This window comes from Papio anubis, chromosome 9 (genome assembly GCF_008728515.1).
Source record: "Papio anubis isolate 15944 chromosome 9, Panubis1.0, whole genome shotgun sequence".
Taxonomy (NCBI): Eukaryota; Metazoa; Chordata; class Mammalia; order Primates; family Cercopithecidae; genus Papio; species Papio anubis.
This window is the reverse complement of record NC_044984.1, coordinates 54255624-54280120: the sequence shown is the minus strand read 5'-3', so window position 1 is coordinate 54280120 and position 24497 is coordinate 54255624. Positions and strand designations below refer to the sequence as shown.

At 33.2% G+C, this 24497-nt stretch overlaps 1 protein-coding gene across 6 annotated transcripts in view; it reads right to left on the bottom strand.

The window, feature by feature from the left end:
• Positions 1-24497, bottom strand: part of SLC16A7 (solute carrier family 16 member 7) — a 166825-nt gene that overhangs the window by 59601 nt on the left and 82727 nt on the right. For 5 of the 6 annotated variants that reach the window (XM_009181108.3, XM_017945981.3, XM_009181112.4 and 2 more), the window contains 2 exons: positions 11156-11287; positions 2687-2933 (listed from right to left, as the gene is read on the bottom strand). In XM_009181108.3, coding sequence (XP_009179372.1) covers positions 2687-2903 — 217 coding nt within the window. In that variant the 5' untranslated portion in view covers positions 2904-2933; positions 11156-11287. Of the gene's footprint in view, positions 1-2686; positions 2934-11155; positions 11288-18202; positions 18486-24497 lie in introns of those variants that run through there. The other variant, XM_009181107.4, reaches the window with a different exon arrangement.

Below are 24497 nucleotides of genomic sequence, written 5' to 3'. Positions count from 1 at the left end.
TTTAGATCCAGCCAGAGGGTGGAGGGCTGTCATAGGCAAGTCTATAAACACATGTATATTTTGTTCAATGGAGAATGTTGAGAAACCAAGCTCTATCTAGGACTGGCTGGATGTTTTGTAGTTCTGTTTCTTCCTTTAGGAAGGCTGCATTTCCCAGCATCCATGGTCCCTGACTCTGGGTAGGGCAGTATAAGTGTTCTAATCAATGGAATATGTACAGAAATAATGTATATTCCTTCCAGGCCTACCCCCTAAAATAGTCCACATGATCTTCTGTGCTGTCTGCCTTTACTATTTGTCCAGCAGATGGAGCAGATTTAGGGAACAACATACAAAGCCTTGGGTGATGGAATAGCCACCTGTTGAAACATTGCTTCAGCAAGAAATAAACCATATTGTTTTAAGCCATTGAGACTCTGAGGTCTGAAAACTAATAGACAATGTAAATTAAGATTTGGTTAACTAAAACGGTGTATAAAATTGTGTCCTACTGATGAGTTAGTCAACTATCTGCTCAATAAAGAATTATGACTATATAAGACCTGAAGTTCAAATTCAATGGACTTACATTCATTCAGTAGAAGAGACTGTTTCAACTGTATTTAAGAGGCAAAAAAATAAAAAAAAAACACTCCTACATATCTTAATATTAGCACGTTTTGGAGTTTAAGTCAAGATGATTATGTGCTGCTCTATACAGGAATATCTATTCTACAATACCTACTGTTTCTATGGTCATAAGAAATAACATTCTTACAATCTATAAAGCAACTGCCCAAAGGAGATTCACAGAATGTGTGTTAGAAGTAGAATTTTGCATTGACATGCCCAAATAGTATTTAAAGGATACCTTTTGATACTGGAAGAAAAATGCATGTTTAACCTAACCAAATGGATAAGGGAAACATATGCTGTATTAATATAAAATCACTATACATAAAAAGTAGAAAACACATTCCAGCACCAACACACATAAACACACACACACACACACACACACACACACACACACACAGAATTATTTCAGGATCAACTGTTTACCTTCATAGTACAAGAAAAAGATAATGTCCTAAAGAATAATTATTATGTCACTGAACAAATGATGTTGGTGGAGGTGGTACATAAGCCACTGAGCTGAGAGGGAAAGAAATGAATCAGGTTTACAGAAGGCCTGGGCTAAATCTGGCTTTGTCACTCTCTAGATGTAAAGAGAAAGATGTCATTTTTTTTTTTTTTTTTTTTTTTTGAGGCGGAGTCTCGCTCTGTCGCCCAGGCTGGAGTGGCAGTGGCCGGATCTCGGCTCACTGCAAGCTCCGCCTCCCGGATTTACGCCATTCTCCTGCCTCAGCCTCCCGAGTAGCTGGGACTACAGGCGCCCGCCACCTCGCCCGGCTAGTTTTTTGTATTTTTTAGTAGAGACGGGGTTTCACTGTGTTAGCCAGGATGGTCTCGATCTCCTGACCTCGTGATCCGCCCGTCTCGGCCTCCCAAAGTGCTGGGATTACAGGCTTGAGCCACCGCGCCCGGCCGAAAGATGTCACTTTCTAGATGTAAAAGTCAGAGACCATAGGTGTCAAATGCTTGGAGTTGCAGTGTCTATTTGCCACTAACAAGCTGTTTGACTTGGGAGAGCTATCTTATCTATTTCCACAGCTATGGAATAAAGAGAAGATAATACTTATTTCACGGATCATTAAGAGGATTAAGTCATATCACACATATTGAGTACTTAGGCCTTGGGTGAAAGTAAATATTACTAAATACTGGATATTATACTAATGTCCTATCTCCATGACTAAGAGCCATATTATCCTTACTTGAAAAATAAGAAATCACAGAAGATAATTGATATAATTTCTTTAAATGACTATAGTCTGAGTCTATATCTATCCCTTAAAGTCAAATATCCACTTGAAAAATAAAAACTCTAAAAGACATATTTTAAGTAATGACTTTCAAAAAATTCTACAAGAGAGTCTGGTCTGCTACTGAGATTGATTTAAAGAAAATAGGTGACATAATAAGGCACCAATAATTCCAAATTTTTAACATTTAGAAGTGGGATGGTACTTTGATCTATTCATTATCCTTCATGACTCATACCCTCATTTGAACATAGAAGGTAATAAGATAATTTTCAGGCAACCATTTAAGTTAAAAAGATGTCATATTTAATGAGTCTTACAGAGATAAATAATCATTTCAGTCACACAAATTTGAATGGGTCTAGAATGTACATGTTAACACTTCATTTTTGCAGCTTAAAGTGATGTACTTTCTGGGCTTATAAACTGTCAGCAACTTAAATTTTCTTCTCATTCAGAAGAAAGCATTTCTACCAGAGGTTGCAATAGTGAAAAATGACATCAGCAATATGATGTGGACTTTATTTCAAACTAAATGAAGTAGCTTCACTTGGAAATTCCATAATTTAGTAAATCTTGCTTTGTGCTTACCAATTCTTATTCAAACAAATCCCCTATTAAGACTCGATTCAAAGCAAATAGCTTAAGATGCTGAATCACTAAAATCATTGAAAGTTCAGTTCTAATTATACTTTGGATTGGTTTTAAGTGACCATAACATAAAAACAGGTTTTAATATACCAAGACACTATATGTAAAACATTGTGACACGGAGGAATTATTTTCTTAATTCAGGATTCTATTTACTGCAAGAAGCTTACCTCCTGCGTACATAACAGCCAGCATAATGGATGATATCCATGCTATTTCACTGTAGGTAGTGTGGAATATTTGCTGAATTTCTTTGAAGAATACGGTGACGGCTTTAGGGAATGCATATGAAAATCCAATGGAGATAAAAGCTGCTCCAACCACAACCCAGCCCCATCCTCCATCTGGAGGTGGATGCGGAGGTGGGGTACTTGGCATTGGTGGCATTTCTGCTCCTCTAATGAAAATTCAAGTAATCTATATTTAAAAAAATGAAATAACAGTTTAAATTTTATTTCCCCTTTTGTTTACCACTCTTGATAGTCACTAAAATAGTACTTTATAGTTAAAACTACAATATGATTTTTCATGAATATTTTTCACACTCTTCTATTCAGAAAATTACCAGAAAATGTACAAAAAAAATCAATGCAAGTTATATACCTTTGATTATTGTGGGCTAAATATTTAAATAATTTAATGTGATTATTGAAACAAAAATTACTCAAAGTGAAGAATTTAGATCTGAACTGAAGTACAATTTTACATTATACATCAGACGTAGCTCTAAGATAGATCTCATACATATTCTACTTCAATCATCAGTTGTTTTAACCTCAATAATTGATAATTTTGGTCTCATTTTTCCTTCCTGCTTAAGGCTAAGCCAAGGAATGAAGTGATGGTTGCACAGCCTTTTGACATGATCTGTTGGTTTTATTTATTTATTTATTTTAGTGCTTTCTGTTGTCTAGCTTTTTGATGATTGTCGAGACAACTCTAATTCACTTTTTTTTTGAGGGGGGGGGGGCGGGATGGAGTCTCACTCTGTGGCCCAGGTTGGAGTGCAGTGTCATGATACTGGCTCACTGCAACCTCTACCTCCCAGGTTCAAGCGATCCTCGTGCCCCAGCCCCCTAGTAGCTGGAATTACAGGCAGGTGCCACCATGCCTGGCTAATTTTTGTATTTTTAGTAGAGATGGGGTTTCGTCACATTGGCCAAGTTGGTCTCAAACTCCTGACCTCAGATGATCCACCCACCTCAGCCTCCCAAAGTGCTGGGATTACAGGCATGAGCCACCACCTCCGGCCCCCACTATTTTTAAAAAATAAAAATTATATATTTAAGCTGTAAAATGTTTTGTTATACACATTCATAGCAAAAATGATTACTACAGTCAACCTAATTAACATACCCCTCGCCTCATAGAGTTACTGCTTTTCTTTTTTGTGCTCAGAACACCTGAAATCTACTCTGTTGGCAAATTACCAGTATACTATACAGTATTACTAACTATACTCACCCAGTAGTTCAAGGCTGCAGTGAGCTCTGATGGAGCCACTGCACTCCATCCTGTGTGACAGAGAGAGGCCCTATCCCTAAAATGTTTTTTAATTAAAATAAAATAGCTAAATAAGCTTTAATTGCCACAATGATTTGTACAGAAAATATCTCATTTTTAAAAATGTTTTTTATAAATATATTTTACATGTCTTATTTATATACTCATACATCAAAAAATTTAGTTTTTTATATATTTACTTGTATCTATTATATATTTATGGGGTACAATGTGATGTTTTGATATATGGTTATTTTTTAAAAAGCAGTCTCAAATTACTCTTTTATAGGAAGTAGAGGTATAATTGATAAATGTGCCTACCATTCTATTAGACACTACAGGTGAAAAAAATTTTTAAAATTGTTAAATGGTATGAAAAAGGTAAATCCTTCTGATTTTCCCAAGAAAATACAATAAAGTAAAATTTAAAGTTATTCCTGACTAAATATACAGATATAAAATATGGCTTTAGATACAGTGGCATTAATTTGATGGAATAGTCTCAAGAGTTCAAATTACTTATCTTATTGAATTAATGCATGATACTCAAAGTAATCTATAATGTAATCTATAAGTATACAAAAATGGATAAGGGGATCTCACTCAATAAATATTGTGTACTTATTATGCTAAATACATGCTTTTTATTTTCAGTAAGTGTTCAATTTAGTTTCAATAAAAGCCTTTTCCGGTATTTTTTTGTATTTTTAAAATGTGACAAATTTCAGAAATATTAAGAAGCCTTACCCAAGTAAAATAGTAATGGAAGGGACTCAATTTTACTAATCACTGCTGACTTTACAGATAATATAAATAGAATTAGAAATAAGACTACCGAGTAATGTAATTTAGGGGGACAAAAAGCAAGCAAAAAAATTGTTTGCATTTTTATTACAGCTTCTCTGCATATCTATAGTATTCTTATTGATAAAAATGGTCACAGGCATCTAATTTTCCAAAAATGAATAAAATAACTTGAAATATTTTATTTTATAGGTATACATTTGTATGTTAGAAGCCTACCAAAAAATGTCATGGAAACTATAGTGACAAGGTCAAATGAAAGGCTTTAACCACAAAGAAATAATGCACATAATGTAGAGCTTAGTCAATCACGGTAATCGGGGCAAAGCCACTTCTATAAGTTAATGTCGTGCAAATGCTAAAATTGCTAAAATCAACCCAAAATACCACACCTCTCAATAATTATTTTGAGATGGTTTGTAGTCTTCAGCATGTGTACAGCTTGCTTTTGCAATCATTTTTGCTTTCTTAGAAACATAAAAATTACCTGTCTTCTATCTATCAATTCATCTATTAATTGGGAGATAAGTTTATTTCTCCTTGGTCTTCAGTTAACCTAACATGATGACTTTACATCACATGTGAATTGGAAATAGTATCTTTGAAGATGTATAATAAAGGAAAAAAGAAAAGGAAATAAATATTGTAAGTGTTAGTGAAACCAGTTGAAAATAGCAAATGATCTCTGAAAGTTGTCTAAAGTATCTGAATCTATATATTACTAAATTTTATTACTATATTTTAAAGTACCTATTTTATTGCTTGAAAATTTAAAAAAGAAACCATAGAAGAATACTGAGGAAATACCAAAGGACATTTATGTGGTAAACTACTCTTTGTTGTATAATCAGCATGTAAAAACAGTTACGGGGCTTAAAATCCTCACTCTGCAGTTTTCCTGCTTGCATAAAGAAAACTAAACCATCTTTTATTACTAATTCATGAGTTTAAACTATTGTAGTTTTTATCACATCTGCTATAGTAAACATTCAGAAATACAACTGGATGATTTATTTTTTACTCACTTCAAAGATCATAAATAACATTTCTAAGTAATCTTAAACCCATATTTTAAAATAATAATATCAATACAAATATTATAATTCATTAATATTCAAATCACGTTATAAATATGGGATTTCCATTTTACAGACAGGAAACTATGCCCATAGGAAAGTAAAGAGGTGTGTGTAGACTCACACAATAAATAGGTGTCAACACTAGTATAAATTCTATGAATTAGAATTTTCTCAGCATTTAAATACGCTCCACCTTAAGAAATGGAACACTCTTATATTAAAATAATTTGAACTTATAGACCCTTTAAAACCATTCTACTTGGTTTGCTCCTATACAAAGAATAAAATAGAAAAGAGAATGTATATACACATGCACACACACATATATACAATTCTATTTTCTAAAATTCTAGTTTATTTTGAAATTGTACATTTAAGCTTATTTTCCTTTACATGGTTTCCTCTTGTGGCATGAAAATTAAGCATAAGAGCTTCAAATGCTACAAATACCGGCTCCATCATTTACTCTGTAACGCTTAGTAAAGTAATAAAACTGAGTCTGTGGTGTCATCTGGAAAAACAGGATAATACCTATATTTAGTTTATAAGGTAATTAAGAGCATTGACAGAAGACTACATGTAAATGGCATCACTAATATGTACTAGACAAATTTACCTATCATTATCCTAATTTTTATTAAAATTATATATAAAATGACAATGAGTGAAGATCTTAAAATTACATTTTTAGAGAGAAAAAATATATATGTGGCTTTCAAAATTCCATGTCTTTTATTACATTTAATGTAGAAGCTATAACTTTTAAAAGCCAAATCTTAAAGTGAAATTTGCATGACAATCTCATCTTGAGTGTCAAAAAAAATTGCATGAAGAGTACCTACCTCACAACAGTAGTGTGAGAATTAAATGAAATAGTGTGTGCTTGCCTCAGATTTGTGATCTGCACATAGTTCAGTGTTCAATAAATCATAGTTTAGGTTGAATGTGAAATCCTCCAGAATTTCTCTAAAAATATTAAATAATTTTAGGATCTTCAGAAAATAGCAATAGCCATTTTTAATTAAATCACCTCTGTGTGTCTCTCTCTGAACACATCGCTCTTTCTCTACCAAACGGCAACAACTATCCCAAATTGTATGATGGCTTTTAAGTTAATGTTGTTTATACTTTTACCATATATGTATGTGTGTGTATGTATATGTTATATGTTCCTAAATTTATATATAATACATAAACTAAATATATATTATACATAAAATTTATATTACCTAAAACATATATAGATCAGAGTCAACATTTAATTCTTAACAATTAATAACAATAATTTAATAAATTATTAATATTTCAAGTATATATTACATTTTATACATTATATGCATGTAATAATATGCATATGACATATATAATCTTGGAAACAGTTTTTTAATTTAATATTATAATTTTAGATTTAGACATGATGTACATAGACTTATAAATCTCATGTCACAGAGTACAGTTGATTCTCATTATTCATGGAAGCTGTGCTCTATAAAGTCACCATGAACACTGAATTACCAAATGCTGAACCGCTGCACATAGTAGAAAAACAAGGTTAGGTTTCTGTGAGACTCTGATCACATTTTTATCAACCAATCAATACAAAACCTTGTTTTACGTGTGTTTCTGTTTAAAGATACCTTACTTAATACATATTGCTGATTCATTGACACTAAACTTACAGGGAATAGTGCCGTAACTCACGTCTGGATGAAGCTTATCTAACACAAATATTTTTTCTAAAAGACACTTCATAGTTTCTCGTGCAGAGGAATGCTAGACAGCACTTCAGCATTACTCTCAGGGAATATTTTAAACAGCAAGATCACCAACAAAAAGCACAAAATGTGAAAAACATGGTATTAGACTATAAAAAGAATACTGGTTTACAGTATGAGAACTTAAACCAGAAGGCAGGGTCTTGCCTTGTTTGACCTCAGCTGGGAATGTAAGTGTTGCATAACAACTTTTTTTGCTGTTCTGTGCATGTCAGCAAATAATTGCAGAAGTGCTGTGAATCACAAATTTCTGTGGATATGCAAATTTACAAATATGGAATCACTCATAATAAGGATTGACCATATGTCATTTTTGAATATACATGTGTATGTATCTATATCTATATGTAACCCATACCTAAGTATATATAAAGATTTGAACTGTCTCCAGTTAGATGTCATTATGCTCCTATGAACATTCCTGTACTTTTCTCTCTTGGGGCATTTGTGTAAACAATTCTGCAGAGATACTGGATAGGAATTATAGAAGATTTATTGTAGAAATTTACATTGAAACAAGCAGTGCATAAGAGTTCTCCTTGCCACATATCCTGACCAATGCATAATTTTTAAATTTTTTCTAATGCAGTAGACATGAAAAAATTCATTGTGCTTTTAATTTGCATTCTGTGATCACTAATACTTTTGAGTATCTTTTCATGTAGTTAGAGCCATTCTGTTCTTTAAACACCAGTTCTTGTATTTTACTAGTTATGCTTACACCAATGGAAGAAAGCTTCCAACTTGTCCTTCTAAAATTTGGACACTTATGCATCATATTTCTACTTCAGTAATTATCCTACAAATTTAGAATACATTTTCACTTAAAGATTAAAATAAGTAACTATTTATCATTTGCCAATGATATAAATACTAATTAGTAATTTAAAAATTTAAAAAATAAAAAATACATAAAAAAATATAAATCACCCACAATCCTAACACTAGAGTAAACTATTATAGACATACTGGTGAATATATTCTGCTATATATACTCTGCTATAGCTTCAGTTATATATGTTTACATAATACATTTTATCCAATTGAAAATGACAGCAATTTTTTATATCAAAATTATATGTATAAATATGTACTAAAAGAAAACAACTTCCAACTCATTAATTATTGCTAAATATTTTCACAATCGGATTATGATTCTTCTGAATCGCTTTTTGAATCACAGTTTGCAATAGCTGTGTTTTTTTACACAATATCCTCCTCTGGCCTATAAAGAGCATCCACGGTTTGGCATTTCTACAGAGTATTCCATTACTGTCTCCAGGAATTTCTTTCAAGCTGCTTACACCACTTTAAATTTTGACACTGATGTTCTTCGTCTTACCAGAAAATATCAACAGAAGATACTCAGTGAACAACAGAACTTATATTCCTTCCTCTAATGGTCCACAAATGGTTTATTGACTGAAATATCAAAAGACTGAAACTGTCCAACCATGATCAGAAACAATCACTAAAATGTGCATAGGCATAGGCAACATTAGCAACAATGATCATAAAATGCCATCCAGTGTAAGACATCCTGACTTCAAAGATGTTAAAATGTGAAATACGTGCTTCTTAGAATTGAAGAAACAACAAATGCGTAAATATTTACCTGTATATATGTATATTCAATGTGTGTATATATTTATGTATATAAATTTAATTAAAATGTGCTGTATAGAAGTAGAGTTCTAAGATTTGAATTTCTCATTTATTTAGATTTCTTTAAAAATCACAAATAGCTGCATAATCAGTTTTAACAATATTTCACTGGTTAATATTCTCTAAATTATTTCATAAAAAATTCAGGACTGTTTAGATTCTTACCTTATCTCAATATTATAAGCTATTGTAATAAGTACTTTTCTTATAGTTCTGATTTCAATTTGAATCATAGGAAAACATAGATTTCTCCAAATTCCTCATTCTCCCAATGAATAATTTGGAAACAGCTACAATATTTTTGCCTTCAAATAACATTTCCACTGATTTATTCACTATCCATCTTTCCCATCAGATTCTAAGATAACAAGGCAGTTATTGTATTCCAAGTTCTCAGCATAGTTATTAGCATATAATAGGGTAAATAAAAGACAAATTGATCAATAAATAGCTATAAATATTTGAACTTGAAAAAAAAATTTCACCCATTATGCCATCCGCTGTCATTTTATCTCTGTAAGTATGAAGTTTCAGGTTTTGTTTTGTAATGAAGTTAAAGAGAAATAAATCAGAATAAAATGTTAGGCCCCTATATGTTTGTTTGAGGCAGACTTTTTTTTTTTTAACAGTCCTTTCTAGACAGGGGCAGCAATCTCAAGGCAAATGCTGGTAGCAATTATGGTATAAGTGCCTGAGAAGAGGTTGGCTTTAGATGATATCCTAAATGAAAAGGAAAGGAAAGGAATATTTGCTAAATGTATCTTGACTATGGTATATACAAGTAAATGATGAGGCCATCATCCAAATTCAGAAAAGGACTAAAAAAATGGAAGCATCGGAAAAACTGAAAGGAGTAAAAATGGATAGTAATAGCATACACTACCAGCCCTTCCTTTGACTCCTCCCATTTTTCTATCTCAAACACACATACACATGTGCATCCACATGCGTGTGCACATGCACACAACTACATATTCACCTCCTCTAAGTATCAATCATATCCCCAGACATATTTTAATGCACAAATGTTCTTTCTTTAACAATTCTGAATGACAATAGGTGACCTGCACATCAGCCTTCCATAGATAATCAGCTGTTTCACATTTCTCTAGATTCCGGTCTGAAGGAATATCACCGAGGAATTCTGATTTATATTCCCTATTAAATTCATGTTTTTCTAATGTACTGCATGTTCATTCTCTGAATTGTCAACTACTCAAATTGTTTCTGCTTTGTTATAAAAGTGAAGCTATTTTCTTAGATGCTACACAAATCGTTCCTTTCAAAAGTATACTTGCCTTTAAATAAAACACATATTAAGCATTTTTTCTCCTCAATCTTTTCTGTTTTTGCATTACATTTTTCCCACAGTTCATCAATTTATTTCTCATTTATATGATATTTTACTCTCTGTTTTCAGCACATTTCCTTGATTTGAATGATAACTGTGGGCTCCAGGGTGCAAGGCACCACTCATATACTTCTTCATTTTCTTATCTACTACTTCTTTTGTTTTTCTTCATATAAAATGACATCTTATGATCTCTTAACTGATCCATTAGAAAACAGACCCAGAACCAATCAGTTTCAAAAATTATAATTCCAACATTGTTACGTCTGCCTTATTAGTGACTCTTGAGTTGACCAGTTGTCAAGATCCAAGTCATACACACTCATTGGCTTCATGCCTTTTTTTCCTATGCTCAATTCTATAATATTTTAATACAATTTATATCAGTTGTGTCTTATTTCTTTTAACAAGCACAACTTGTAAGCATAGACAAGAAAAACAGAGTTAAAAGCATAGTTTTACCTGTTGATAGATGTCCACTTGAACAGATTTCTTTGGATTATATGTGAAATCTTTAGGCCTAGTCACTAAACCTTGAAGTGTGATATTTGAAGGTATTACAAATGAAGAGAGGTAGAGTAGATTTTGGATTATCTAAAGAAATAGAAAAACAAATCATTACATGCATATTTGAATTCAGTAAGCCAAATTAGAGCCACTGCCTTTAAATCACCTCAATAAAATTTGAACATCTTTTAATAATTAGTGAAATTGAATAGATCTTTGTCAATACAATAATAGAACTAAGATATGACTAAAATGACCAAACATGGCATGAGAAAAAAAAAAAAAGTATAAGATTAAAAAAATCAGGTTTTGTTAAAAAGAAAACAACAGTAAACTACAAGCCTATGATTATAAGAAAGAAAATTCTTATTGGCATTCACTATCTGTCACTTAAATAATTCCCTATACTCATTTAAATAATTTTCTCTAAAATTCAATTAAGTAAATTAAATATCCATTGACAATGAAAATAAAAAATTGAAATATAATTATTAGAAATACTGTCAGTAATATACATGGCTTATAATAAGACAGACTGGGTTTCAGGAAAGAAACAAATTATTTTAGAGATCTTGTGATTTAGAATTCAAACTTCCTAATCAAATCGGGGTGACAGAAAAATATGCTAAATCTCTAATCCATCAGATATATTTGTTTCAATTTAAATATGCTGCTGAATATATAGAATTTAGTACCTAAGAGTTTGTTTTGTTTGGACCAAGGCTTTCTTTCCCTAGATCAAAACTAAGAAAAATGTCAATACCTTCATTAAATACCCAGTGTCTGCCTTATATCCAGGGCCACCTATTCTAAACTGCTGAACAAAGGCAACACAGCCACCAGGTCAAATGAGGTTTGTATGAGAGTATGAGGAAAGTGTGATCTGCATGCCAAGTCCATGAGAAATGGCGGGTGGGTGGGGACTAGGAAGAAGATGAGTAAAGAGGCTTAAAAGTCATGAATAAACACTGAGAAATTCATAAGGATGGAACTAAAGGTCTAACTTGTGCTAGGAATGAAGAGTTCACACTAAATGGGTCTCCTGGGCCTGGGATTAGAGCAGTGAGAAGAGGCACATACATCAGCTCTGGTCCTACAGGGAGCCTTCGGACCCATCTGCTGCTTTTTAAAGCTGGGTAATTTGAGAATAGCAGCTCCATCCCACCCCAAGTAATCAGCTCATCCAAAGGTAGAAAACCTTTATATTTTGAAGAAATTATTTTATATCTATTTCCTCTGGCAGGGAGAACTTCCCTGGCTTCCAGGCAAAGCCTCAGAAGAGAACCTGAGGCATATCTAAAAATTAGGTTCTGATCTTCCAGTCTATGTGCTTAATTATACTCATAATTTATACAGGCTTCATGTGGCAACCCTCCAAGAAAATAAAAAAATATATATAATTTATGCAGGCCAGCTTAGGGACCAGATAAAAGAGACCTTGACAAGTCCAAATTCTACATGCTCACCAACATTTCTGTGAAATTTCACAGCACCTTAACTTAATTGGCCTATTTTCTTCCAGAAAGACTAGCTCACATCCAGAGTTCCTTTCAACAAATGAGTAAATAATCCAGGAAGACTCTGCTTGATAGTTATATCTATATCGATCTATGTTGCATCCTTTTCTTTACATATATTAAACTATCATCATATATTTCATATACATTTATGCAGATATATTTATACAATGCATTTACTAATCTTTAGTTTTAAAAATGAAAGGTAGTGTTTTAGTGGAAACATTAAAGATGAGGAAGCATAGAAGCAGAGAATAGTATAGTTGTTTCCAGGTACTAAAAGAGGAAAATGGGGAGGAATTAGTCAAAGAAACAAAGATAAAATTATGCAAGATGAATAGATCTTAGAGATCTACTGTACAGCATAGTACCTATAGTTAACAATACTCTACTGAACACTTAAACCATGTGGTATGAGGGTAGATCTTATGTTGTTTTCTGTTCAGAATGTAACAATAATAAATAAAGAAAGCAGGAGCAACCTTTTGGGGGTGGACATATTTAAGGCATAGATTGTAGTGATGGTTTCATGGGTGTACACTTATCTCCAAACTAACCAGGTTGTACACATTATAGACAGCTTTTTTTGTATGTAAATCATACCCCATTAAGGTGGTTTAAAAGTATTTTTAAAAGGTAGTGTTTTAGAGTTTGTGTGTCTGACTACAAAGCCTGTAGAAAACCAACAATCCTTAAGCCAATGAGAAAGCTTTCCTTCGATTTGGAAAAACCATTATTTAGAGGACTGCTTCTTGAAGTCCAAGTAGGCATAAGCTTATTCCCCCTACAAAAGTAGCTTTAATTATTATAGCCAGAAGTTGGGCTTCGCCATCTGCTAATTTTGTTCCTTAGTAATAACTCATACGCCGTATGTTTTATGATGGGCTTTACTTATAACAGGGTGCATAAAAAATAAAAAATGTTTTAGAGCTTTTTATTTTTCTAAAAATGCAAATAATTTACTTTCTTAATCCCATGAACTCCAGGGAACTGGTATTTTGAATCACGTTTTATAGACGAGGGCATAAATGATCAGAATTGCAAAGTGACTTTTCTAAGTAAAATGTCTAGTAGGTGACCAAACTGCTACCACAACTAGTATTTTTTTATTAGGGCCTTTGTTGCTGATTCTACTATAACACAACATGAAAGCTAACTCTTTCTGCATACAATTATACTCCTTCGGTTTTATTCCTCTGGAAATTTCCAAATTTCAGTTCTTGTACATGTCCATTCTGATGGTATTGTTCATCAGAATTCATATTCTTATCTTTGGAATTCAAAAACTACAACTATCCTTCAAAGTCTTTTGAAATTCATCATCTTTCCAGCTCATTTACACCTGTGCTTTCCACAATGTTTTTGAATATATAGGCTCCAATAGAATATCACCGTTTACAAGAGTGACCTGCAAGTGTTTTTCAACAATTTATGTGGTGGGATGAACTGAAGCCCAATAACTTCGCCTTTTCTTTTAGAATCAATACCAGTTGATTAAACTATGGAGAAAAATATGTAAGACATAGGAGTAATTAAACTATCAGTGATGATCCATGGCTAGACTATAATGTTATATTCAAGGCTCTTTCAGTCACATAAAGTATTAGAATGTTTCTTTATTTATTTTGTGAAAAATCTTTCTTCGACTTTCAAAGCCTAAACCAGCATGCCTCCATTCTATGAAGTCTTATCAATATCCCATGCTATCCAGAAGTTTATATTTCAAAATACAGTCTAGAAATAATGGACTCACCAAACTAGTCCCAAAATAATCAATAGTTCTTAGACTATTGTTTTCACTATAAATTTCTCTAGAAGCCCTATAGTTAAAGCATGAGTTTTTCTCTACATCCTACTTATAAAGTGTTTATAAGTAGTAATTTATATTATGTTTTCGCCTAAATGAATTAATTTGTTCTCAAAGAATGATTGTCTGTTTTCTTAGCTATTTCCTTTTTTTATACAAAAGGATATAGCAACATCAAATTAATGTACAATGTTTAACTTTAGGTGACAACTCACCCAATTTTACAACAGAAATTAAACTGAACCAAATCTTTTCTTTCCCAACATGTAATTAAATTAAAATTGGACTCTAATCCCAAGAGGCTATTTTATTCTTCAAAGTGGACCATCTCGTAAATCCTATTGACTAATTTACTTTGACATCTAGAGAAGAGAGATATCAATAGTGCATAGCTCACAAAATGTCAGTAACACAAAACCTGTTTTTAGACTAAACTATTGCAGTGGTTAAATGACTCTGAGAATGCTAATTGGCAATAAGGATCAAACTAACTAAAAATGTTTTATAATGGGGAAGTTAGAAAAAAATAATATAAACCAGTATGTAATTATCTATGAAGAACTGGAAGTGGACCTCCCATACCAAACAATTCCCCTGATTCCTAATACAGGTTGAACATCCCCAAATCCAAAAATCAAAAAAATTATGCTTCAAAATCCAAAACTTTTTGAGTGCCTATGTGACATCACAAGTGAAAAATTCCACAGCTGACCTGCTTACAAGCATTTCTGACGAGATATACTCAGACTGTAGAATTATGTGTAAAACAGTTATAATAGCTTTAATGCCAGCTATGTCCATGTTTGGATCCCCAGAACTTGTAATGTTACCTTATATGGCAAAAGATGTGTATAAATTAAGGCTGTCGAGAGAGAATCTTATCCTGGATTACCCAGGTGGGCTCTAAATGAAATCACATGTATCCTTATAACAAAAAGAGACAGAGGGAGTTCAGAGACAGACACACAGAAAAGAAGATGCAGAGAGGAGATGTGCTGTGAAGATGGAGGCCCAGCAGAAAGTGATGTGACCACAAGCCAAGGAATGCCAGCTGCCACGAGAAACTAGAAGAGGCATGGAACAGAGTCTCCCATAGAACCTTTTTAAGGAATGTGGTTCTTCATCTTGACGTCCAGAAATATTAAGAATACAGTTCTATTGTTTTAAGCCACCAAGTTTGTAGTAGTTTGTTACGACTGCACTAGGAAACTAGGATAGTAGTAGTGGTGACTCATTTATAAAAGCCATTAACCAAGCAACTGCACTACTAAGATGTTTTTCTTGTAGGCACAATTGCACAGGTATGCAAAGACACATGATGTCCAGGGCAACATCATTTATCACTGTGGCAAACTGAAAGTCATTAGAAAATGTATAAATTGTACACTCATAAAAAAGTATTAATATCATATAACTATAAAATGAATAGGCAGATTTACACACATTGATATGGCTGAAATGTTGCTAAAAGTGTAATAAATGAAAAAGTAAGACGTAGAACAGAATATAATTATTTTAAATTGTATACACAGAAAGACTACTTAGGTTGAGAAAAGAAAACTAGCTCAGAGCAATATAAGCTATATGAAGTATCGAAATTTATCAGGCCCAGAAAGACGAGTATGAGACTTCAGTCAGTCCAGACCCTGTTCCCCACCCATGCCTGGAGGCAATTGTTCAAAGTAATTTTGTTCTTGACTAGCTGCTTCATCCATTATCTTCACGTTCTGGAGTTTGTAATACAAAACAAACAAACAAAAACAATATATAGCCAATCAATAGCTGATGTTATTTTAATGTAATCTTTTTACAAACAACTCAAGAACCCCCTCTTCTTTTCCTTTAAAAATTCACTTGTAGACTGCCACTAATTGGAGTGTATATTCAAGGCAACTGAATCTATGTTCCAGAGCTGCAATCCACAAGCTTGGTCCAAATAAACTTTCTATGCATATTAATTTTGCCTCAGCTTCTTCCTTTAGTGAGATAATACACATACATTTACATATCTATACAAATTATGCCTTTGGAAAGTGACCATGTGGGATTTATATATTTTTGAAATGTTTAAATGTTATATAATGAGTAAATCTTATATTTCTATTAAAAACTTGAAAATACAAAAATGTTGAAATACAAAACTTTAGTATGCAAATATAAATGTATTTCCTTACGCGTTTACTTGGTTGTGAGTTGTACTTCTGTTCATATTAAATATAAAATTTTCTTATTTTTTTCTAATGTTTTTCTCCTTGTAGCTAAATTTCTGTCATATTTAAGAGAAATCGATCCTTGCTTATAGATATTATCTAGTTGTTACAGAAAACCAGAATATGCGACCCCAGAATACGACTCTTTAGCTTAAGGGTTACTTTGAGCTGATTATTTTGAGAACCATCAGACACAGGAGAAGCTCTGAAAGTCAAGCCACCCTTTTGTAAGGGAAATTTATATCTATAAAGGAAATTTCTATTTTTAATGGTGTCTCCCTCTCTGCACCAGTAAGAGAGGAACAACTAAATTGCTAGAGACTTATGAAAAGAGAAGGCATGGACTTAATCTGTGTAACAAACCTTATCATTGTTTATCTGGTTTTCCTAGGCATCTCCACATAACTGGCCCTTCCCACACCTTTCTTTCTTTTAATTAGTGGACAATGGTATTTAAGCCTGAATTCAAATCCGTCTCCTTGAGATTCACTCATTTTTCTGGGTATCTCACAAGTATAATGAGGTATATACTTTAATAAACTTCCTTTTGTTTTTCTCTTGTTAATCTGCATTTAGTTACTGGGGTCGCAGCTAAGAACTTAGAAAGTATAGAAAGAAATTATTTTTTTCTTCCCTTCCATGGGAAGCCGGAACAGTGCTGAATATCATGCCCCTTCCTCAAAAGGGAGTCAGCCCAAACTTTTAAATATGATTTTCATGTCCTTTAGGGAAAAATTTATCTGCGAGTTTTACATGTTAGCATGTGTGCAGTCTTTAATTCTCTCCCAGAGAGAAATTGTGTATATGGCTCTACAGTGAAAGAGGATGCCAACAATCATTGTGTGTATATTCTGTTTTGTTCGTGTTTTTCTCTTTCTAAAGTTTTTAAAGCCACAGAGTCCTTTCTAGGAACGAAATCTTACTCAGAATCCTACTACGCAAACCAGCTACTCTGCTTTATGGGGTTGGGAGTGTCATAGAGAGCCTGGAACTCCACTTATCGGCATCCCCTGACTCCTGAAATGGTCCCTGGTTCTTCCTAAAAAGCTTAGAATTCCTTAGAGCATAGCTAGGAAGCCACTTATAATACTTTTCTTACCTCTCAACTTAGGAAAAAAACAGAATTATATGTAAGAGATTTTTGATCCTCCATTTTGCATTAGTCTCCAAAGATTCTCTGGTGTTTTGGTTATTTTCTCAATTTGAAAGCATTGGATCATTAACTGGCACTACAAAAGAGGAGGTCAAGAAAAACCCCTGGATACTTCTGGGAAGATTACATGGCCAAAGACTCTTTCTGACTTTTATATTAAAATGTCCATTTAAAAAAAAATCAAATAAAAAAACCCACAGGATCTCCTGATATCAATGATGAGATTCAGAAAGATGTTAGAATCCCTAAAGTTTCTAAATAATACAGTATTACTGAGGCAGGATTAAGAAAAGTACCACAGCAAGGTGAACCAACCTGGCCACAGGCATTGAGAAACAGGGTCTTCCATTTCACCAAGACATAAGTTTCCCTGATGTATGGACTCCTCTGCCCACCTGAGGGCAGAAGCTTCCTTGTGAACCACTGCTCTTCAGAATCCTGAACATATTTAGTTCCATCTATGACATATCTCTTTGTCACTCAACACTTTGTCAGCTATAGTCTCATAATTCTATGACCCCTTCCCCTAGTTCCCGTGAGTAATCATACTTATAATATGGGAAAACTAACCTAAATGCCAACTCGGAGAAGTAGTTGCATATGTTACTGTCATTCATTTGATAAACTATTATATATACATTAAATAATTATGAAAGCTATATAATAAAAAGGGAAGTATTTGTTATATAATTTTTAGTTTAAAAATACTGATAGTAACCTGTATGATAGCATAATTCCAAAATGTTATAAAAGATACATGTAAAAAAACATAAACATAGGCTATAGAATTAGGGTAAGGATTGCAGAAAAAATTATAATTCCTTAATTATATTAAGTTGGTATAATACCACTATAACACGATAATATATAAAGTACTTAAATTAATATTACACATTTACTTATTTGCCCTAATTTTTATTTTTATGTCTGCTTTGAAAAATAGGTTTAACTAGTCCACAACTGATTCAAATACAGTTTTTGTAAGGCAATACAATGAAACTGGAAGCTGTATTTTATTTAGAGATCTTACCTTAGAGATCCTGTGGGTTTTTTTATTTGATTTTTTTTTTAAATGGACATTTTAATATAAAAGTCAGAAAGATATTCTTTGGCCATGTAATCTTCCCAGAAGTATCCAGGGATTTTTCTTGACCTCCTCTTTTGTAGTGCCAGTTAATGATCCAATGCTTTCAAATTGAGAAAATAACCAAAACACCAGAGAATCTTTGGAGACTAATGCAAAATGGAAGACCAAAAATATCTTACATATAATTCTGTTTTTTTCCTAAGTTGAGAGGTAAGAAAAGTATTATTTTTTAACTTTCACCTTTTTTTGTTTTATATTGATGTTTTTAGTCATACCTAAATGAAATTACAAGACTCCTGCATAATTGTAAAGAGGAAACCCACAGTCACCACACAAAAATTTAGATATAATTAACATTTGCTGATTACCAATTGCCTATATACATATATCATTGCTGCCACCTATTATGGTACAGGTAAGTATCAATAAGCAAGACACTTAACAGTTTAATACACATTTTCTCATAATACTATCTTTTGGCTACTGTCTTCATTTGGCAGGCAATGAAAATAAAGTTCAAACATGTCAAATATCTTGTTTAAAGTCTGAAAGTCTACCATAGTGTTTGTCTCACTCTAGAACTATGCTCTTAATGAATTAAAAGCCATATACTTCCTACCAACTTATTATCTTTCATTCATGAACTCCTTAAAGTGGTCATATTGCCACCCTCCTGTATTTTGCTTGTTCTAATACTTGCTTTCCTCGTGGTCACTTGCCAGGTCTTCTGCCTCCACCATTCCAGCTATGTGCTTCCCCAATGACTTCAGGAGACACTCAATTAGTTGGTAATTGCCAAAACAAGAGGAAATGAAAGCTGAAACTCATAGAATATTAACTATCCACTAGATTCAGAAAATAATACCAATAATCAGGATTATGAAAGAGCCATGTTGAAGGGAAGGACTGTAGAATTCATAGGAACATAATAAAGTTACCAGATCTTTCTTCTACCATACACTTACAAGTGAATTGAATTGGTAGATTTTATTTTTGTTAATACTTATTTGTCCCCTACTCATACTTGTCATATTTCTCTGTAGGCAAAGTATAGTTCCTATTCATTGACTTTAGGTTTGGACATGTGACTTCCTTTTGTCAATGGAATGTAAGTCAATGCAGTGTGGGTCATGTCCAAGAGTATGTTTAAAACATGTTTGCATATTTTGCCTTTATAGTAGTCCTTGCTTTCCAAAATAAGAACATGTCCCTTTAGCCTGGATCCCTCAAAATAAGAAAATGTTTGATGGTTAGCTGAGCCCTTCAGAACCAACGAGAGCCACAGCTGACCCATAGTGCCTAAGCAGCATAGCATGGGTAAGAAATAAATATCTGTTATTGTAAGCCCTAAGAGATTGCAGTTGTTTGACAGAATAACAAAATCTGAGCTAGGGTGCATAAAACAAAATCCCAAGAAACACGTTGGCTCCAAGGATGCGCAGCCAGTAGTGAGGAATCTGTTAGAAGAAGTTAGAAAAATGGCAAGATATGTTAAACAGTAACAAAATATTTGGTAAAACTTTTCCCTGATATCTTCAAATGCAGAAAATGTACACAATGTATTTGGGGCTCTGGGAAAAGAGGTTTGGAGATGATGCCGGTTGCATGAGTTGGTGGTAATTAGCTACATTTAGAAGGTTACTATGGAAGCTATAAAGCCATAATAGCAGGATAGCAGGGACAAAAATAGGAAAAGGGATAGGTATTGTAGGACTTGCAGGATGGAAAGATATGTTCCGCCCCCATCCCCCACTTAGCTTTAGCCTGGTAAAAGATTCTCAAGTTAAGACACTCAGGACAAGTAAAAACAAGGTCACTAAGCCAAAGAAAAGACCAAACCAAGAGTATGACTTTAGCTTTTTTTTTTTAGTTTATAGCATTTTATTAATATATTCCTTAAATTAATAACTAAAAATTGTATATATTTATGATGTAAAATGTTTTGCTATATGTATACATTCTGAAATGACTAAATCAAGGTATTTAACATACATAGAACCTCACATACTTATTTTCTGTGGTAAGAACACTTAAAATCTACTCTCAGCGATTTTCAAATATACAATATATTGTTATTAACTGCAGTCACCATGATGTATAAAAAATTTCTTGAACTGATTCCTCCTAACTGAAATTTTGCTTAGCATCTCTTAAAATCTTTTGCAGGAGTAAGTCAGACACCAGTAAGTCTTTTCAGTTTAAAAAACAGTCGGGAATGTAGCAGGGAGAAGAGATCAATGGTGTGGTCTCATGCAGGTCTGATAAATTTGAATTTTCTGCAATGAAGCACATAGAGAGAGGCATGTCTTTTATAAAGAATCGATGGTACTATTATTTGTATTAACTAGAACCAAATAATCTTTTCAATGTCTTTAAGAGTGTTATACTGTAAAATATGCTACTAAGCTGGATATGGAAAAGAACAGTGACTGTTGGAAATGTAAAATGACCAAGCGATTAAGATGACTCAATATCCAGTAACTTGCTTTATGTGATGTGCAAAAATATAATCCCATGTGGTATTTAAAAACATATATCACAGTAAATGTCACTAAAGTGTTGTAACATTTTGGCCAAGTGACAATAATACTGGATCTTAGTTTCTTTATTTGTAAAAAACACAGTGCAGAACTTAGTATTCTGAGTCCCTCTGAGCTCCCATACTTTGATTCAACGACACTAAAATAGTTCTCTTATTGGCTGTCTTAGCATGTAAAACACAAATTTCTTCCCTGCTCTAAGAAAATGCTACTGCCATTCAAAATAAGTAATAAACATATGGACAGTGTTTTAACAACTTTTCCAAGCTCCTAAAAACTACGGCAACAGAACAGGGACCCTCCCCCACAAAAAAAAAAAAAAAAAAAGAAAGAAAAGTTATTTTGAAAGAATCATTTGAAGAAATTACATTATATAAGCAGACAGGGCCTGTGCTTAACAATTAAATACTACAGGCTCCCAAAGGCCAAGTCTTAGTTCCTTAAGACTGCTTAGAATTTTATTCTATTCTCAAATCACAATTTAGTTTCCATAAAAGCTATAATATGAGATCCTCAGAGAATCTAGTAAATGTTTAGTTTTCCTTTTATGAAGATTAAATTAATAAATTTTTTTATACTACTTAACAAAATACGTTCCTACAAAACTGGTACAATTTAGCTCAATATTGCAAATAAATCACGTGAAGGCTTTTTTCAAAGACAGAATGAAAACAGAAGCTTGTATACTGTATATTCAAATATAAAAGAACTAATATTTCAATTCATAAACTATATATGTTATTTAGTTCCCCGTATTTGCCCAATTCATATACTCTTAAAACAAACATTTATACTATACGACTATCAAGTGGGAATCATGTCAACCATATGTTGTTGGATAAAAATATCATAATCAATAGCATTTAAAAAGCCATGAAATACATCATAAATAATGCATAATAGTTGACTATTTACAGACACTCCAAAAAGTATTTCCTTTTTTGAGCTTCTATATACATTTTATGACACTGACATCAGTGAGGTCGGTTCACCACCAGCATGTCTCTAAAGGATCAAAAAAACCCATTAAAGTAAGAGGCAAAGCTGAAATAGATCATTTCCATCACATTCTATAAACATCAAGATTCACTATGAAAATCCTCTCCAAGGAAATGTCATATTAAATCACAGAATTCACAACTTTAAGTCCTTATATTTAGAATTTGTTATTGTTACATAATAAACACTAAACATTGATAATGAAGTTGGTGCTGAATGGAATAAAAATGAACCCATAGTTAAATATAACCTAGATGAAAGCTATAGGAGCTGCTAAAATCAGTTTGTTGGATCCTGCTTGTCAATTCTGGAAGATGACCAGAAAGAACCATCATCTTAAATACAGAGAAAAGAAAAACTTAGCTTTTTCTTTTCCCCATACCTTCCTGTACTAGTCAAGATTCTGAGTCTCCCCTAAAACACATCAACAAGCACACACAGTCCTCTGGGAATTGATGGCATACTTGTACCACACTAAATTAGAAGTAACAAAATTATTAGGAACATTTTGTCTTTACTCATTGTGTCCATTTTTCTTCCCCCTTTGCCTCCCCCTAAAGACCTGTAGACGGACCTCTTCCAGGTTTGGTGACAACAGGGAATAAAATATATCAATAATGCCAGGCATCAACTTGATACTAATTTAATTTCTCAATTTTCAAATTATGTTATTGTTTAATTTTGTTTCCACCTTGACCTTTCCTCCTATATCTGGGTATCTGCTCATCATCCTAGACCAGAGATTTCCCTGCCTGACTGGGTTCCACTCTGCCCCAGTCTACACATTCATGTTTGCTCTGACTTTGCTGCAGTGTGGAGAAGCAGCTGTGTGTTCCTTGTCCTAACACTTCTTTGATACACCTTCACTCTCCACCAGAGACACCATGCTTTTCTGACCTTTGGTTTAGCAACCCCATTCACTCCAGCCTGAGAGACAGCCCACCAACAGCTGAGTGGGGAGCACCAGGTTGCTGTCCTTCCTACCCTGCTCACTAGAAGGACAACATTTCAAACCTGGGAGCAGCAGGAAGGAGGTTTCTATCTTCTATCAGACAACCTTTCCTTTCTTTTCTGTCCTACAGGAAAAGGAGTCCGTCTCAGGCTAACCCATTTACTTATGATTTTTAATGAAGTCTTTTGTCTTTCTAAAGGATTTGGTGTCAGTAACTTTCACACTTTATTTTTAATTTATCAGTCATTTCTAGTTCTTTCCTTAGCCTACAAAATGTGTATATTTCTCTGAGCCTAGAAAAAGTAGGAAAAATGTCCTCTTTTAGAGTTGCCTTTATCTTGAGCCACCACTAAATTTCTTTCATCTTCTTTACTTCAAAATTTCATGCAAGAGTCACGTTTCCTTGTAGACTCTACTATCTCACCACATTGGCATTGTGAATTTCTTGCACTGGACCTTTCTCTTATAAAGTCTGACTGAATAAATTTTCTCCTAAAGATGAGCTATAGCTTTCTAATCTCCAAAGCCACTGAACTTCATCTCATTAACATTTTTAATGGTATGTAATAATATTCAATTGTACTTTGTACTTGAGACTTTGTAGTCCTTGGCCTCTCTCTTATTATATCACTACTCTTTATTCAATGGCTACTTTTCCTCATTAGGTCCTACATATGTGGGTTCTCATAAGGGTTAAATTGTTGGCTCTTTTCTCTTTACATATCCCCCATAATATTATCTATCTCTATAGATTCAGTTACCACTTTTATTCATGGTGTGCTCCAATTCTCTACCTCTTGCAGTAATCCTTTTCCTAAATTTAAATTCTTCATTTATTGCTACTTCCTAGATATTTGCAAACGGGCACCCCACTGAAATGTTAAATTTTTGAGTTTGTACATTGCAGGAACCGTTCCTAAGCTGAAAAACCCCAAGTCCTTTCTTTAATAAGTAATTCCTCTTTAATAGCTCTTGAATGCATCTTTCTTTTCATTTCTCTCTTGATCATCATGGTTCATGTGCTTTTCACCT